At 55.8% G+C, this 16,447-nt stretch overlaps 7 protein-coding genes across 7 annotated transcripts; 3 read left to right on the top strand and 4 right to left on the bottom strand.

Annotated features, from left to right (window-relative positions):
* Positions 1–71: 71 nt before the first annotated feature.
* On the bottom strand, positions 72–1,426 carry C8Q71DRAFT_765762 (uncharacterized protein). Its single transcript, XM_047924150.1, has 2 exons — positions 757–1,426; positions 72–705 (listed from the first exon to the last, which is right to left on the bottom strand). The coding sequence occupies exons 1-2, from the start codon at positions 1,082–1,084 to the stop codon at positions 416–418; spliced, it is 618 nt and encodes a 205-aa protein (XP_047777848.1). The 5' UTR covers positions 1,085–1,426; the 3' UTR covers positions 72–415.
* Positions 1,427–3,045: 1,619 nt separating this feature from the next.
* On the bottom strand, positions 3,046–4,175 carry C8Q71DRAFT_765763 (uncharacterized protein). Its single transcript, XM_047924151.1, has 3 exons — positions 3,945–4,175; positions 3,750–3,868; positions 3,046–3,637 (listed from the first exon to the last, which is right to left on the bottom strand). The coding sequence occupies exons 2-3, from the start codon at positions 3,762–3,764 to the stop codon at positions 3,386–3,388; spliced, it is 267 nt and encodes an 88-aa protein (XP_047777849.1). The 5' UTR covers positions 3,765–3,868; positions 3,945–4,175; the 3' UTR covers positions 3,046–3,385.
* Positions 4,176–4,397: 222 nt separating this feature from the next.
* Positions 4,398–6,318, top strand: C8Q71DRAFT_118851 (uncharacterized protein). The gene is made up of 13 exons (XM_047916373.1): positions 4,398–4,521; positions 4,607–4,624; positions 4,681–4,725; positions 4,788–5,127; positions 5,183–5,228; positions 5,280–5,393; positions 5,452–5,478; positions 5,532–5,597; positions 5,650–5,718; positions 5,771–5,829; positions 5,888–5,984; positions 6,045–6,133; positions 6,198–6,318. The coding sequence occupies exons 4-12, from the start codon at positions 4,855–4,857 to the stop codon at positions 6,083–6,085; spliced, it is 792 nt and encodes a 263-aa protein (XP_047777850.1). The 5' UTR covers positions 4,398–4,521; positions 4,607–4,624; positions 4,681–4,725; positions 4,788–4,854; the 3' UTR covers positions 6,086–6,133; positions 6,198–6,318.
* A 1,304-nt stretch (positions 6,319–7,622) lies between these two features.
* On the top strand, positions 7,623–10,567 carry C8Q71DRAFT_119192 (uncharacterized protein). The gene is made up of 5 exons (XM_047916376.1): positions 7,623–7,882; positions 7,939–8,272; positions 8,363–9,391; positions 9,448–9,626; positions 9,679–10,567. The coding sequence occupies exons 1-5, from the start codon at positions 7,733–7,735 to the stop codon at positions 10,471–10,473; spliced, it is 2,487 nt and encodes an 828-aa protein (XP_047777851.1). The 5' UTR covers positions 7,623–7,732; the 3' UTR covers positions 10,474–10,567.
* A 425-nt stretch (positions 10,568–10,992) lies between these two features.
* C8Q71DRAFT_119011 (chaperonin 10-like protein) lies at positions 10,993–12,549 on the bottom strand. Its single transcript, XM_047916374.1, has 5 exons — positions 12,483–12,549; positions 11,987–12,428; positions 11,818–11,931; positions 11,345–11,760; positions 10,993–11,285 (listed from the first exon to the last, which is right to left on the bottom strand). The coding sequence occupies exons 2-5, from the start codon at positions 12,318–12,320 to the stop codon at positions 11,094–11,096; spliced, it is 1,056 nt and encodes a 351-aa protein (XP_047777852.1). The 5' UTR covers positions 12,321–12,428; positions 12,483–12,549; the 3' UTR covers positions 10,993–11,093.
* A 66-nt stretch (positions 12,550–12,615) lies between these two features.
* C8Q71DRAFT_765788 (40S ribosomal protein S26) lies at positions 12,616–13,526 on the bottom strand. The gene is made up of 4 exons (XM_047924152.1): positions 13,446–13,526; positions 13,122–13,299; positions 13,001–13,066; positions 12,616–12,947 (listed from the first exon to the last, which is right to left on the bottom strand). Exons 1-4 carry the CDS (start codon positions 13,446–13,448, stop codon positions 12,802–12,804), a joined length of 393 nt encoding a protein of 130 aa, XP_047777853.1. The 5' UTR covers positions 13,449–13,526; the 3' UTR covers positions 12,616–12,801.
* Positions 13,527–14,383: 857 nt separating this feature from the next.
* Positions 14,384–16,348, top strand: C8Q71DRAFT_765800 (uncharacterized protein). The gene is made up of 4 exons (XM_047924153.1): positions 14,384–15,042; positions 15,095–15,637; positions 15,700–15,832; positions 15,892–16,348. The coding sequence occupies exons 1-4, from the start codon at positions 14,852–14,854 to the stop codon at positions 16,111–16,113; spliced, it is 1,089 nt and encodes a 362-aa protein (XP_047777854.1). The 5' UTR covers positions 14,384–14,851; the 3' UTR covers positions 16,114–16,348.
* The last annotated feature ends 99 nt before the right edge of the window (positions 16,349–16,447 follow it).

The following is a 16,447-nucleotide window of genomic DNA, read 5'->3' on the forward strand; positions in this document are numbered from 1 at the left end:
TCACGAACCTGGTCGCATACTGACCACGAACAGCATCGGACTGACAGACATCGCAAACGAGCACCCGATGGTGGAGAGAGCAACTTAGGTGGATCACAACTAATGCTACGATTGACTAAAACTACAAATGCAACAATGACAGACCCGGATATCTAATAAATTAGTACACACGCGGGATTACGGTATGGGCCAGACCGCACGGGTTGCGGCGATGTATGGTAAAGGTGTGGGTGTGCCTCGCGAACGCCCTCTTCGATCCGCTAGCATGTCAGCTTTTCACTCCGCCCCGCTCGGGATCGCAGGTGCCTCAGCAGGCAGGCCGCATAGCCTCGCTAAGGCCATGCCTTCCGACTCGGGTCCCCGAAGCCCAAAAGCCCTCCTCGATCCGTCTAAGACACTCTTGCGACGCCCAGCGTCAATGCGACCGCGATATTTGCCCCGCCACACGTGGTCGACGGAACGCCCGCTGCGAGTCAACGGTGAGCTTCTGCAGGCGCGCCATGAGCTCGCGTGCGAGGAAGACGGTGCCCTTTTCCTCCTCGTAGAGCGTGTGCGCCTCGTCGATCGGCTCGAGGATATGCAGGTCTGCGGGATGCAGGGCGGTGGAGTGGGAGAAGCGGAACTGGGTGATGAACTCGTGCCGGAATATGTGCACGTCCGAGGGGACCAGCGCGGAGGACATAGTGCCCTGGTGCGAATGCGGGACTGGATGGCGGATGTAAGCTACAGAAGGATGGGGATGACGGTGCGACGTACCTTGGATGAGGCAGACTGTTCCCTGTACTTGCGCAAAAGCAAACCGCTTCGGCTGAGATGGTGCCGTTGCAGAGCTATACGATGAAGGCAACCCCGAGGCCGCAGACGGCAGGGTAGCGTAGAGAGACTGAGACGACGAGGCAACGGCAGTCATGGCAGAGTGTGAGGAGCAATTGGTGGACGTGAACACAGCTACGCGGGCCCTTATATAAGACACGCGAGAACAAGGACCGATCGCCGATGATGGGTGGCAGTGGTGTGTGGCCGCCCGTATAGGGTTTTGACGAGGCGGACAAAGCGAACGCTTTATAGCCGTCCGGCGGGGCATATTGCGGCCACGAGGGGAATTACGCGAAGTGCTAGCCAGGCAGAAGCCTCCGTGCGTGGGCTTCCCAAGGGGCTTCCAGATCGGACCTGCTCGCGCGCCCAAGCGTCAAAGCATCAGCCTGGCCATTACAGAGACGGTCACCTTGCTTCGGAATGCGTCTCATTCAGCAGTCACTCGGCCGTCGCACGGCCGCTATTGCACGACACTGGGAACGTAGAACCTGAGCAGAGTGAGTCGCCGCGAGTCATGGCTTTGTCAACAGGAGCTCGTAGTCACGGTGTGCGTCGAAGTCGCGCTTGGCCCAGCCGCCGGCCAATTGCAGACAGCCGCCGGGGCGCCGACTCGCAGCCTGGGACTGTCTCGTTCTCATGGTCCAACACAAAGTTCTCGCTCCACGGCGGCGCGTTCGCCGAAGGGCAGCATCGCGGACTCGCAGCACTTTCTGGATTTTTGGGTGGGATCATCCACTATCAAGCAGCATCAAGTGACCGCGTAGGCTGCACGCGCGAAGAGAGAAGGCTCCGCTTCGAGCCGCGAGCCATGCTGAACTCTCCTGGAGGCAGCGGCGCGCAGTACATAGCCAACAATACACACGAAGAGTGTGTTCTTGATCAGCAGATACGCCATCGATGTGTCCACCACGGCCCTCCGATCGCGCGGCCGCAGGCGAGTATTTGCGAGGATAACGCGAGGCTCGGGGGAGGGCTTTGACAGACAGTGACAGGACCCGCGCCGCGGATATGTCCCCGACGACACAGATTGCATCAAATGAAGTGATTTTTGGCTGCAGGATGGCAATGCGAATGTCCTCCGAGTCGCCGCGGCGCGACTTGGTGGCGGCTGCACGCATCTTGCGAGTGAAACACGCGCCGCCAGACTGGACTCATTCTCCAAACGCGTGGCAGGCTGGACGACGACGTCAGGCCATCAACGAACAAGCTCGCCACTACCACCCCGAGGGACCGGTAGCAGCGAAAAGGTTGTGGCAGTCGTGTGCCACAAACCGATGATCTAGACCACCAGACCCGGAAAAGCACGATAGAGGTGCACATGCCGGACGGCTAGCTAGCTACTGAGCTCGAGGGCCTGCAAAGGGCCTGGTACTGAAAGGCAATTCGAAATCGCGTTGCGGCGACAGAGCGAAACTCAAAACTGTTCCTTTACCCGCGAAGGTCGTGGCCAGGACAGCGTCTCGGTTCCGGTAATCTGCTTGCATCGCGGACAATCTCCAGGGTAGTAGAATGGATCCAGGAGAGCTGTCGGTCGCGCAACGAGAGCCGTATAGCAGTGTGGCCTCGTCGCTGCTTATGCTACCCAAAGAGAGAGCATAGACGAATTGCACGGGCAGCGGGTGGAGGAGGGGAAGTATGTTGCCTTGCAGAGCGGGACACAGTACGAGCGCTCCGAGGTACAGGCGTCCAGACCAGAGTCTGAGTCGCAGAGTGTCCGTACGAAACCTTGTACATACGTGGCGGTGACTGTTCCGCACTTTCCCGGCGCACGAGGGCAGTGCACGGATTCGGCGCAGAAGTGCACCAAAGAATGGAACCTGTCGGATAGGCATGCACGGAGCACAGGACCCACGAGCGGCCGGAGGAAGCTTCCGGTGTCACGGACACCAGCAGAGGAAGACGAGGTTCTGTAGAAGCTGAGGGGTGATGCCGAAAGATCTGCACAGGCAGACACTCCGATTGCGCAGCAAGCACGCGGATGAGCACAATGTGCTGAAGAGACACGGTGGCGCGGGCCCTGTCAATATTGGGAAGGGAACGAAGAATGAAGGGCACAAGAAGTTCCGCATGACAGGTCTTCGTTGCTGTTTTTGACGAGCCAGCATAGGATTAGACGGTAGTAGCGGTGTTGCGGAAGCATTCTGACAGCTCTCGCAAATGCATCTGATACCGTAGGTGTTTGCGATCGAGGTGTGTGCGCGCGCGAAAAACATGAAAAGGTGATTGCAGGTACAAAGCTGATCTTCACGTTGCGTCATGGGCAGCGGCGTGATCGTGGGCAGTGCAGTGGTTCGCCGAGTGAAGTAACCCCGAGGAAAGTTGGCGGCAAGCAGAAGTACGAAGAGTGAGGGATCGAGCATCCCACGGACGGTCCACTACCACCGCCTTGGCGTGTAAGTACCTGCTCCTGGTAAGCCAGACGCCCTTCCATAACGAGTACACGCCAAGATGCAGGGGCTTCCGCAGCAAGAGTCGAAGCCATCCAGTGACCAGAGTGGATCGTGTGGGATTACGGATGACAGAGAGGTCACGCCCGTTGTCGACTGAGGAGGCAAGTCAGATGTCCTGCTTAGTAGGTCACCAGCGGTTGAAGCTTCAAGCCTCGGATTGTCCGTGATGACCTGGATGCAGCTGCGGACTGCCACCCATTGACCATGTCACTGTCAAAACGTACAACGGACGGGTTGACACACCCCAGACAGCGCGACCCGCGAGTATCGACAGCTTCGCTACCTCGGTCCCGGGCCCGTTCATAGCCGCGGGGTGCAGGGCAGGATTCTAGAGACCACGTCGATGACCGCATCCATGGGACCAGCGACAGGTGAGATTTCTTCGGACTCGACCCAGATTGCGCGGACCGCTGCCTAGATTTGGTCGGTGGATCCATGCTCTCGATTGTAGATAGGCGTTACTGCAGACTGATAGCCCGGCAGCAAGCATGCCGTCATCCAACATGCCAGGGATGATTTTGGATGTCAGTATTGCCTCTGGTGGCGGTCGCCTCGGGCTCGACGGTCGCGTTTCCCATCTTCTACGAGGTGTCAAACGACAGGTGCGTATATATCCACCTCTGATCGAACGCGCGAAGCTGAACAAGACGGTATCCTGCGTTGTACCACTGGAGCTAGGGAACCTTGACCGACGGTGTTGACTCGGCGAAATAGCCATCGGACTGTAGCTCAATAGCAACGGTCGCACCAGGTATCACCCTTCTGTCATTATTATGCGTTTAAGGATCTTCCTGACAGAGGAGGTTGCGCGCGACGCCTTTTTCGGGTGATTGTTCGGCGTCCAGCACTGCCCCATCAGAAGTGTGCTACTTACTTGTCCTATGGTCTTGCGCAGCTGGCGAGGCGACTAGATTTGAAGTCATACCGTTTTGCGGGGCCAGTCTTCGGAGCTACGTAGCACAGCGGGTGAAGTAGGTCGCGTCTTCTGACTTAGGCTCGTCTTCATCAAGCACAACTAACGATTGTCACCTGCAGAAAAATTGCACGCACCGGTTTGAACGGAAATTCGCCATTTTTCTCCCCGACGAGCATGTAGCGCATGCAGCTGTAGCAGGTGCCTGCATTGTAATGGACGGAATGAACAAGATTGCTTGCGCTGTGGCTTGGCTGTGGCGCGGCCAATTGCACGGGATTGTCCTCACGCCGACACGTGCACAGCCACGTGGTCATGGTTGCGTCCCGATATGGCAGTCGTGTACGTCAGAGCGGTCGCGCTGTCCGTCGAAGCATGTTACTTAGCATAGCACGTTGTGCACTTTCTCACTGCTCGCTTGCGCTAGCATGCGGATCGGTTGATGGTATGTTCACCACTGCCCTACTCCTGACTTCAGCTGACTGCTCGCTGTGCGAGGAGCTAACCAGGAACGGCCACCAGACAGATACCGGGGTTTCATACCCGGTAAGGGTCTCAACGTAAATCAGTGATAGAACCCACGATATATGAGGGGCGCTGCGAATCAGGCTGGTGTAGGTCAACAGGACTTTTCCGTCCCCGCTCTCTTCTATCTGTCTGCCAATTTCAGCCGCAATGGCCCCAGGACAAACAACACCCTTCACAGTCGCGCTCATTACCGGAGCTGCGCAGGGAATAGGACGGGAGATTGCCCTCAGGCTCGCGGACGATGGCTTTCATGTAGCCATCAACGATATTCCGAGCAATGCAGATGCTTTGCACTCCGTGGCGAAGGAGGTTGAAGCCAAGGGACGCAAGGCCCTTGCCGTTCTCGGCGATGTCTCCGAAGAGGCAGCTGTCAAAAGCATGGTCGAGAAGACGGTAGAGGTTCTCGGTCGACTAGACGTCGTGAGTACCATCCTCTTGGCTAGAAGAAGGAGACTGAAAGCAGGCGCGAAACTAGATGGTCGCCAATGCTGCTATAGCGTACATTAGCGCCATTGTTGACAGTCAGTCGTCCCGTTCATGAACCTTTTTTGCTCATCTAATCCTGCGAGTAGTGGATGTAGAGAAGTTTGACCGCGCACTGGCCGTAAACGTCAGAGGGGCCATGCTTTGCTATAAGTATGCGGCAAGGCAGATGATCAAACAAGGCAACGGTGGGCGGATCCTTGGTACGTCCGCGACAACCCAGTCCGTATATCGCTTACTGAAGGGTATCGTATCCCTCAGGAGCGGCGTCGATCCTCGGAAAGCGCGGTATGCCCTTCGTACAACAGTAGTTACGCCATTTCTCACGAACCATGGGGCAGGTGGACCTGCAGCTGCCGCATACGTCGCACCGAAGTTCGCAATCAGAGGTCTCACGCAGTGTCTCGGTGAGCCCGGAATGACTCTCGATCTGCTCTGATCTTACGGACTTCTTTCTAGCGATCGAACTCAAGGCTCACCACATCACGGCCAACACGTACGCTCCCGGCGTAATCCTTACCCCCATGAGTATGTAAAGACCCGCCCGCGTTCCCTGGTGAGCTTCTAACGGTGTTATCAGCTGACATGGGCGCTCTGGACGAAGCCAAGGGTGGCGGTCACGGTGCTGCCACGAAGTGGGTGAGTGATAAGGATGATCCTTCCCAGCCACGAGTTTATGACGCATGTGTGTGTCAAGGTGTGTGGGCTTCCGCCGGACGGCCCGGATGCTCCCCCGGAGGTCGTGGCTAGCCTCGTGTCGTATCTGGTTAAGTCGGAGGCGTACTTTATCACGGGTGAGTTTGCGATTGCGACCAAGCACATTGGCTTTTTTGACACTTCGTTATGGTCAACAGGTCAATCCTACAATGTTGATGGCGGTGTCGACTTCAGCTAAGCATTAGTTTATCCTCCTGCGACTTCTTTATGGATGTGCTTATAGCTGGTGCGTGGACGATACTATTCTGACCTGACTACGCATGGCATACTGATACGTCTATCTCGCGCAGTACATTATCCTAACCACCGTGTCCGGCCACATTGGCCTGCGGTTGTATCTGTATATATTGGAAGAACGAACATCGATACGTGAATGCTATCTACATAGCGATCGGCTCCAGACACGAGACGGCGTGTGAGACGGCGTGTGAGATGACGGCCAAAGACCGCACACTAATAGTCCGTCCGGCATTCAGACGCAAGTAGTTTGTCAGAGCTGATCAACTGCCAGTATTGAGGCTTGTTGCACGCAACATAACGTCCAATGTGTATGATCCGTGAAGCTCGCTTCGTCATTTGTACTGGGTGATGGGCTTGATCAAATACAGGGCGTAGAACTCCGGTCAATGCACACGGCAAGTTCATAGACCTAGGTCCACGCGTACGCGTAGAGTCAGGCTGCACTGCATTTTCAAAAGAGTGTATCATTTTGCGGAAACTCACCAGATGACATCGTTGAATGGTTCTGAACGCTGCCGCAGTCCTGTAGTCACACTACCCACCCAGAATTGCGCTTGAGACCGTTCTAAGTCGAGGAAGCCCAAGTTGAATGGCGAAATTCCAGACATGAGACGGATGTCGAAGTGCGAACCAAGTTCATGAGGGTTCCTGTCAAGTAACAAGTTGATGCCACAAACAAGCTCGCCCCCACGTGACGCCGTGTGGCATCTGTGGCTCGCGAGTGTGGCTCAGGTGTGGCTCCTCCGCGCCTGTGGCGGCATCAATCGGAGATCTGAGGAACCTGCATTGTTCGCGGGCCAACGTCGCACGCCTTGACTCAAACAACCGCCATATCAGGTAGGCCTGAGTGCGGTAACACGCTTTTAGGCCTAGATTTGTGCGATAGACACAAGGTAACCTACCGATTAGGCAAGGGGATATGCTTCGGCTAGCAACGACAATGCTAACCCTAGGAAATATCGACGCAGGCATTTCCCGTGGCCAACGAACGTCGCGCCTCTCTTATTTACATATAAAGCGCACACGTCCGCGCGCTCTTGGTGAGTCCCCCCTCATCTTCCAACCATGAATTCGCCTCCTGAGACAGTGACCAGTCCCTCTGAAGACTGGCGTCACAGTGGCACCTCACCTCCCGCTACTCAACCATCGTAAGTTGCAAGTGGCTCTTGTCATGGAACATCAGACTGATGGTCGTGCTAGGGCACCGTCGAGTCCTTCCAGCACCGTCCTTGCAGGGTTACCGACAGAGCTAACGTAAGCCGTGCCGTCGTGTCGACGAAGGTTATCATCTGAACTCACAGTGTACACAGTGGAGAATCAGCTCTGTCAAGCACAGTAGGCGCGAGTGCCGAAACATCGTAAGTCTCCTCTCTGCTGAATGACGGAGTCCTTCACTCAGACTGCCGAGAGTAGAGCGGCAAGCTCTTCACACCAAGCGACCGCTCGCGGTTCTACCCCAACCGGTACCAAGCCACCCACAGACATACACAGCACTCCTGTCCACGGAACGGCATCTTCCGTTCATACTCAATCTGTTGCCACAAACTTCAAGGACGAAACAGTGCTCAAACGACTTGCGAAGGAGATGAGGTCGAAGACGGTTGAAATGAACTTCGATCAGTTCATGTCGCGTTACATGCCGGGCCCTGACCTCCCGCCTGAATCCGTGCTCAATATCCCTGACTTTGATGAAGATAAGCTCATGATGTCGGAAAACCATGTCTGCGTTGAGTTGGTACGTGTGATACTTGTCTGCAGACAAGATCTCTGTTGATGGGCATGCGTGAACAGTGCCGAATTGCGCAGGTCATCCTAGATGGCTGTCCCGGGGAGGAGAAACTTGTTGCAAAGAATACGCGAGACCACCCGGATTCCAGTGATTATCACGACTACGCAGAGCAGCTCAGAGTTGACGTGTCTTTCTATCCGACTCATGGCGATGCTACAGCCGACTACGCGCTTCCGCATGAGAGCTCGAAACAAGCCTCTCAGTTCCGGGCTTCGACGCGCTGGGCTTGGATCTCGTTGCTAGTGGAGATCAAGACGGTCCACGACCAGTGCGCTTTCGAGTTCGAGAACAAGAGCAACGCCGATGGCGTCAAGGAGTCAGCGACCGAGGACAACGGCGCGAGCAATGGGAGGGCGAGGGGAAAGGGTCGGGGACGAGGACGAGGACGGGGTCGGGGACGAGGACGAGGACGAGGCAGGGGCGGAGGGAATGCAAGGAGCGAGAGCAGGGGCAAGGGCAAGGACAAGGCGACCGACGTCTCCACCAACCCTGAGGATCCCACTAATCAGGCCGACAACACCAAGCAACGCAATGAGGACGACGCGAAACCAAAGCCATTCACCCGACCTGGTAAAGGGGCGACTAAGGCGCTTGCACAGATGGCACAGTACGCCGCGAAGCTGTTCAGGAGGCAGCATCGGCTGCACCTGTTCACGCTCTTCGTCTTTCAGGGCCAGGCTCGCGTCATCCGCTGGGACCGAGCCGGCGCCATCGTCTCGACGCCGATCGACTTTAAGAAGGAGCCGTCGCTGCTGCACCAGGTCATCTGGCGGTACGCATCCATGGACCAAGTGGGGCGCGGATTCGACCCGACCGTGGTCAGGGCGACGGACGACGAGGTCGCAGCCATGCGGCGCTGTGAAGGACCGGCTGCGTGGGTTAATCAAGCTCGCGATAATGCTCTTGGCCAACCAGGATGGCCGGTCTACAAGATCAAAATGCGGACCAACGATCGCATAGACCAACAGGGCATACAACCGCTCTCCGAGTTCTTCTCCGAACGTGATGACTCGAATGCGCTCGACGAATCAGAGAGGCCGACGGACGGAGAGTACTTCATTGTCGGCAGGCGACACTTCGCCACCGACTCTCCAACCGGGAGAGGAACAAGAGGATACATCGCCTATGATGTCTCTCGTAAACGTCTGGTCTTTCTTAAGGACTACTGGCGGGCCCATATCAAAAGTTCGACGCCCGAAGGAGAGGTGTTGCGGTTGATGAGGAGCAATGGTGTGCGGAATGTTCCGACGCCCATAGCTGCTGGCGTTGTGCAGGATGACGCAGGCGTTGTGCAAGAGACGCGTACACAGGCGGAGTTACCCCCGGATCAGAGGACGAAGTGTCCTTCGCCAACCCAAGAACACTATCGTCTCGTCGTGAAAGAGATAGGTCAGAGGCTTGACGAGCACGAGTCTCCGAAGGAACTCGTTGAAGTGATGTTCGATGCATTAAGCGGTAAGATTAGCTCATTCGTTATGTGGACGATGCTGACATCTGTGCTCTACATTCAGCACACAAGCAAGCATGGGAGTTGACCAAACTCCTCCACCGAGACATCAGCGCCGGCAATATCCTCATATACCGCTTCACCGACATCAACGGGAGGCTGTGTGTAATCGGTCTCCTAATCGACTGGGATTTGTGCAAGTTCCAATGCTACTTGGAGACGGTGTCGCGTCCTGCGCGATCGGTACGTTGAGTTCATCATGTGGCAGAAGATGTTCGCTGACCGCCAATCCCAGGGTACGTGGCAGTTCATGTCTGCTCGGCTCCTCAGCAAGCCCGGGAAGAGACATGAGGTCGCGGACGACCTAGAATCATTCACACACGTCCTCAACTGGATGTGTTTCCGGTTTTGCCTGCACCGCTTGTCGGAGAAATGCGATATTCTCAAGACGCGTATACTGGCCCTATACGAGGAACAAGGTGTCCAGAATGGTGACGAGAATAAAGAAGAGATAGGTGGCGAGCTCAAGAGGACTCTGCTCTATAGCGGAAATCCAGCCGTTGAATTGGAAAACCTGGACACTCCACTGAGCGAGCTTCTCAAGGACCTCGCTTCGATGTGTCGCAAACACTACCTGGCGGTCGACGGGCCTGCCCTCAAACCTAAGCCTCGCGGCGCTGTTGCAGTGGGTGACGCGAGTCGTGATGCACGGTCCGAGAAGTATCAACGCATTGCGGCGGCGCACAGGTCAGCCAACGCCGGCGGAAGCCAGGAGGCGCCTGTGGAAACGGGAGCCGAAACGCTCAAAGACCACGAAAAGATGTATGGCGCTTTTGCTTGTGTGCTCGCTGCGCCCTCGGAGCAGTGGGATGAAATCAAACGAACGACGGACCGATTCCAGCTACCTGAGTTCAAGAAGTCTCCCGTGTACCAGCACAGCACTGAACAGTCGAGCCGGTGGTCATCGGGCTCCAAACGATCGTTGGAAGGAGAATCGGCGGACTTGGCGAGGCCTGGCCCATCGAAGCGCCTTCGGAGCTCGACTAGGGGACTCCAGTCGCTGGAGGAAGAGGCTGGCGCCCAGGAGTGATAGGTTGATGCCGATGTTCTGCTAGTGTGCTGTATTTTCACTATGATATGTATCATTGTCACCTAGTGTTTGTCTATCACTGTGCTTTCCAACCAGCCTATTCCAGCAAGTCTATATGGCATGGCCACGCACCTTCAAAATGCGCACCGTACTTACTAGTGGGACTAGCTCGTTCGTATAGCATGCGTCTAAGTGACCACTTGACGACTAGTATTATCGTCTATCATTATCGTCTGCAACGGAGAGTCGGAGACTAGCATTGGCGTCGGGGACAGCGCTGCCTTGCTGTAGTCTCTCCCATCCAAGCGAGAGCTACGCAAGGCATTGCTCGATACGCACGGCCAGCAGGCTTGCCGCCCCGGCGGACACGGCAAGGCACGGTAGGCGGGAACAAACGCTTCGAGTGCATGTGGTGCCATGAAATGTCACTGAAGTATGATCAGCACCGGTCGGAAACAGGCCTGAGGTATAGAAGGAGAGATTGGCTGCAGGACTCGAGCAGACCATATACCTACAATACATTCTGTGATGCCATTGGCGTCCTACATTACTTACAAGTATATTGATTGCATCTTGCTAACACAACAAGTTGAATGCCCAAACAGCGCTGACTGAGCTGCTCAGTCAACGAGACAGACGACCTTGCCTGCCGCCTTGTTTGCCTCCATGTACTCATGCGCCTTCGCCGTCTCCTCCATCTTGAACACCTTGTCCACGCTCGGCTTGAGCTCGCCATACGTGATCGCGTCGACGATCCACTGTAGCGGCGCCTTCGATACATCGAGGTAATGCGATGAGCATACCGTCAAATGCTACGAGAACGCACTCAGCCACCTCCCCGTGCATATCACGAACAACTCGGCACACGCACCTTCCACGGCGACAGCGCTGTCATCGGGTCAAAGTCCTTTATCGTCCACTCGCCCGAGACGCAGCCGATCATCGAGATGACCCCATCGTCCGCAGCGCTCTGGCACGAGTCCGCGAGGGTCGTCCCGCCGACGAGCTCGACGACCTTAGTCGCGCCCCTCCCCGCCGTAGCCGCCTTCACCTGCTCGCGCACGCTGTCGTTCTCGTCGAGCAGCACGACGTCGACGCCGGCGGCCTTGAGCGCATGCTTCTTCGCCTCGGACCGCGTCGTCGCGAGCACGGTCGGCTTGATGTCGGGCGCGAAGAGCGAAGACTTGGCGAGGGCGGCGCAGGCGAGCCCGACGCTCGTCGTGCCTCCGCGGATGAGCAGCGTGTCGGTGCTTTGGAGCTTGAGCGACTCGCTCAACGTGCCCCATGCTGGAGAGTGTCAGCGATGGCCGGTGCGCTACCTGATGCGAGAAAGGGAATGTTCACCTGTGAGGTACGTCTCTGGGATGGCGGCGAACTCTGCCCAGCCCATCTGCTCCGGAAGCTTGATCGGGGCGGATACGGACGTGTGTGGGATCAAGGCATACTCCGCATAGCCGCCTACCGTTCGCTACGTTCAGCACTAGTCCTTGCGCACAGGTTATAGACAGCGCACCATCGAACTGACGACCCATGCCGCCCATGCAAGCAGCCACCACATCACCCTCCTTCCACTTCGCCCCGCCTCCAGCATCCTTCACAACACCGACGCACTCGATCCCCAACACCCTGGGGAACTGTATGCCTGGCGAGTGTCCTTGTCTTGTGAAGAGCTCCGAGCGGTTCAGGCCGTACGCCTTGACGCGGATGAGGACATGGCCCTCCTTCGGCTTGGGCTCCGGGTGGTCGGTCGTGTAGACGAGCTCGGCAGGGGCGATGGGCGCACGAGGACAGACGACGGCTCTCATTTTGTTCGTTGGTGCAGACAAAGAAAGAAACCGTCTGAGCATAGAATGGCCGGCCTCCACGGCGATAGACCCATTATATCCGGGACAGTGTGGGGACTGTAGGGAGGCGCGAGTGCAGATGACTCACTGCTATGTAATCCAAGCGCTTGTCTCCAAGCCCAGACGTCAGTCCTTGCGCATACTTACAGTTAGACGACCACATACCAGGCGTAGTGGAGCATCCAACTCCATCCAGACCAATCCCCACCTGGACACTTAGGCGCCTACAAACCACTGGTTAGGGACTTTTGCAAATCCATACGCCTACCACTGAACTGCGACTGAGCTGCACACGCAGTTGACTGTAACACCCGAGGGCATCCATTCTCACAAGATAAAAGGCAATACATCGCGCTCTGCGTACTGGTACAGGCTATGAGTGCCAATCGGAGTCGAGTTTGGTGATAGCGTGAGGTAGATGCGGGACGAGTGGGCCGGGCATGCAGCGAGCATAAAGACATGACATTGTCTCCGTATACATAGCCTATGCACCCCGAGCCTGCGCTGCCAGCGCCGCCTTGGCGTCCTCGGCCGCGGCGACAGCGGGGTTGACCTTTTTGCCATCCTTCCACCGTACGCGGGGAGGGGGGGCACGGTTGCGGCGACCCTCGCGGGAACGGACACGAACAACTACGGGGACAATGAAGCACAACACATAGCGACCTTATTTTCGAGGCACGTACCATGCGAGTGAATTGCGCACGACACGCAGTAGGCGATTTTGATGTAGAGCTTGGGGATAACGTACTCTGGTGGAAAGACCGTTGAACAGCACGTTCAAGAGGGAAAAAGCTGGCAACGCACCAGAGTACACGCTCGCATCGCTGATGTCCCGCACCGCCGCACTCTCGACCATGTTGCGCACCGTGAAGCGCTTGATGGCCTTGTCCTTGCCCACGCATCGCGAGCAGTTCGAGCAGCGAACGAAGTTTACGTGGCCGCGGCCCTTCTTGTTGCGGCCGTTGTTTCTTCTCTTCTTAGTCTGTGAACGCAAGCACGGTCAGCATTCCGTGTACTGCCACCCGAGTGTCATCTGAACCGCGAAGCCGCCATCCATCCCTTTCTACAGCATTCTTTGGACATTTTGCTGCACGAAGGGACGGAGCTTTGGCATATGGAGACACTCACCATCTTGAATCGGGGTGTCTTGAGGTGGATGTGGTGGGACCCGACGACGACGATGGGCTTGGTGCTGCCTCGCTCAATCTGGGCATACCAGCCACGCCCTACCCTTAACTCTCCACGTGACTCCAAACTGGCGCTCGCTCTGAGCGCTCTGAGCTCTGGTTAGCGCTGAATGCAACTTGTCCTAGACTCTTTGCTGACGTCGGCGACTTGCACTGGACTATGTGCTCTTCTTCAGTGTTACCAGCGACTCCCTGATGCAAGAAAATAAGATGTAGCATTTCGACATTAAGCCACGACGATTACGAGGTCGCCGCCGTCCGCGACCTTCATGTTGCCAGTGAATCGTTCGTTGGCAGGATATTATTCCCTCGGCTACAAGAGGCTACCCGGGAGTACAAACCATTTCCGTTTATTGAATACGCTGCAGGGCTAAACGTCTATCTGTTCCGTTTGTTTGTGGTAAGTAAGCAACGGAGACTAGCATCGTGACCTTGATTCTGAATCGGAACTTGGCACCATACGTATAGTCTTCGCGGATCAACGTGCAGGCTTTCAAATTGGAATGGCTTCGAAGTGCCTCGTCTCTCGCTATGCGTTCGTATCCGACACTGTAAGTGACAAGTGACAGGTGCATAAGTTTGAGCCTGACTGACAAAGTACACTTCGATTCACTTAACTAGGCTTACTACTACCCGCCTAGTGGCCTCAGACCGAGAGCTGCAGGATGATGCCGCGAAACAAAATGATGATGCTGAACAAGCTTTGTACCCCACAAACCTCGTATAGTAGCTCTTCTTTCTATCCTACAAGGGGCCCTCTAAGTCTGAGTCAACAGAGATCCTCCAGAGAGGCGACGCCGTACAAGCCGTCGGTCAAGGTAAACCCGATTTTCACTGCGTGTTGAGGGCGATGTAGTACTTGATGACGCTCCTCCCGACAGGTTGCATGGATCCTCAGGAGAGTCAACAATACTGCGCCAAGCTTTGTATGCGATGTCTCGACTAGAGTCTTGGTCGCGCTTATGTAGCCCTGCGTCGCCAGTGTATGGTGCCGATCTGGATAAGACCCCTTCAAGTTGACGGTGAGTCGCATCCACAATTCGTCAATCAGACCAGTTCGCGCTGCTAGTAGACGGCTCAAGGAGTCTTCCCGCACAGTTAGTGATCTCTGTGCCTCAAAGGGCAGATCGTGAGACGGCCCATGTCTGGAGAAGCCTGTATCTTTGCCTTACCTGCTAACGATCAGGTACGAGTGGACATAGATACACGCAATCGTGGAAAACACATGAACTGACCGTCGATACGTCATGCATCTCAGTATCCTTGAACGCAAATACTTCGTTCTTGCTGATCAGGGATATAAGACATGGCGTATACGGGGTCAAGCCAGCGGTCCTCCCTTCACACATGTCTGCTAACGCCCCTACTTCACCTTTCCCCGCGCCCGTTGGCGGCGTTCTTTTACCTGAGGATTTTGCGCCTTCTCTACTATTCGGCATCCTCTACTTGCTTCTGATCCCGTTCATCGCCCTTCGTTTCATTTCAAAGTCTTCGCGCACCATGGTCATCATGGGTGTCGCTCTGACGACCATTGTGCGGTGCGTGGTTGGGCTACGGTCATCAGCTTTCCCCCGCTGAACCAGTGCGCAGCGTGCTGAACTTTGCCTTCCGCATGGCGCAGTCCAAGGATCCCTCTCTACGCGCGTCGATTACCATCACGATCTGGCTCCAAGGATCGTACTCTGCGACGTTCATCGCCCTGGCAAACGATGTCATTCACATCGGACGTGCATACCTCGTCGGGACTACCCGGGCCAGGGAACCAGAGGATCCCGCCGATGACAGTGCCCTAGAAATCCCCGTACCAGCTGCGAGCGATGGCCAGCAGGTGCTTGGCGACTCAATACATCTGGAGGACCGCGGGTTCCCAGATGTGGCGAGCAAGTCATCGTCGAAACAGAAGATCGACATCAAGGAAGTGGAGGTGGAGGTCACCATTGGTGACATGAGTAGCCTGCGAGACGAACCCAACTTGCGAGACGAACCTAAACGACGACGCTACATCCGCATCCTATGTATCATCTTCACTACGCTTCTCATCATCTGCAGCATCATGTGGGCAGTCTCTGGGGGAATATACTACGGGTCAATGCTGAACCTGGCATCCGACGCGATGATTACCCAGGTAACGAGGTACGAGCGCGTCAACTCGAAATGTCTATCGAATCTCATACACAATATTGGACATCATCAAGCATGATCGAAACCGTCATTCCTTTGCTCGTGTTGCAGTCCATGAACGTCCTCTTGCTCTTCGCCTGGATAACACGCCCGAGGCGGGTATGCCGCAATCGCATACTCTATCTCTGCCTCATCTGCTGCATCCTCGTGGGTGATGTCGTACGCACTCTCCGCATTCAACCACCTGATTGTTTTCCGCTCTGCAGACGATCCCCATTGTGTACCGTCTCACTATCTCGTCGGTCATGACTACCTCCTGGGAACCCGACGCCCCGGACTCGCTCAACAGCCACACACAAAAGGCGTTATTCTACAGCCTGCATATCGTCCCAGAGCTACTCGCGGCTGTGCTGCTGCTCCGCATCAACATCAGAATAGTCTATAACACGGGCTTGGGAGGGGACTGGGGTATGAGGGATAAGAAGTGAGATTGATGCGTTATCTGTAGACCTGGGTATGGAGTTTCAAGGACACCTATTTGTGCATTAGATCAACCGGCGCAAGGTCATTAGATGTAGATATAGATGTGACGTCGTTAAAAATTACTCATTACATAGATATCTTGTTGGGAGCCGGAGCATCCCGTTGCTGTCTTCTGTGCCTTTTTCAGAACCATCCCTTTGACTTGGAGAGCGTCGACCGCAGGAGCGATGTACGGGTCCCGACTCAACTCAATACCATCGAACCATGACGATATGCCCTACCACGCAGTGCCACCTGGCATGCCACCTTGTGATGCACTGTGTGGCATGCATTACCTTC

Source organism: Rhodofomes roseus (genome assembly GCF_022264815.1).
Source record: "Rhodofomes roseus strain CIRM-BRFM 1785 chromosome Unknown C8Q71scaffold_13, whole genome shotgun sequence".
Classification (NCBI taxonomy): Eukaryota; Fungi; Basidiomycota; class Agaricomycetes; order Polyporales; family Fomitopsidaceae; genus Rhodofomes; species Rhodofomes roseus.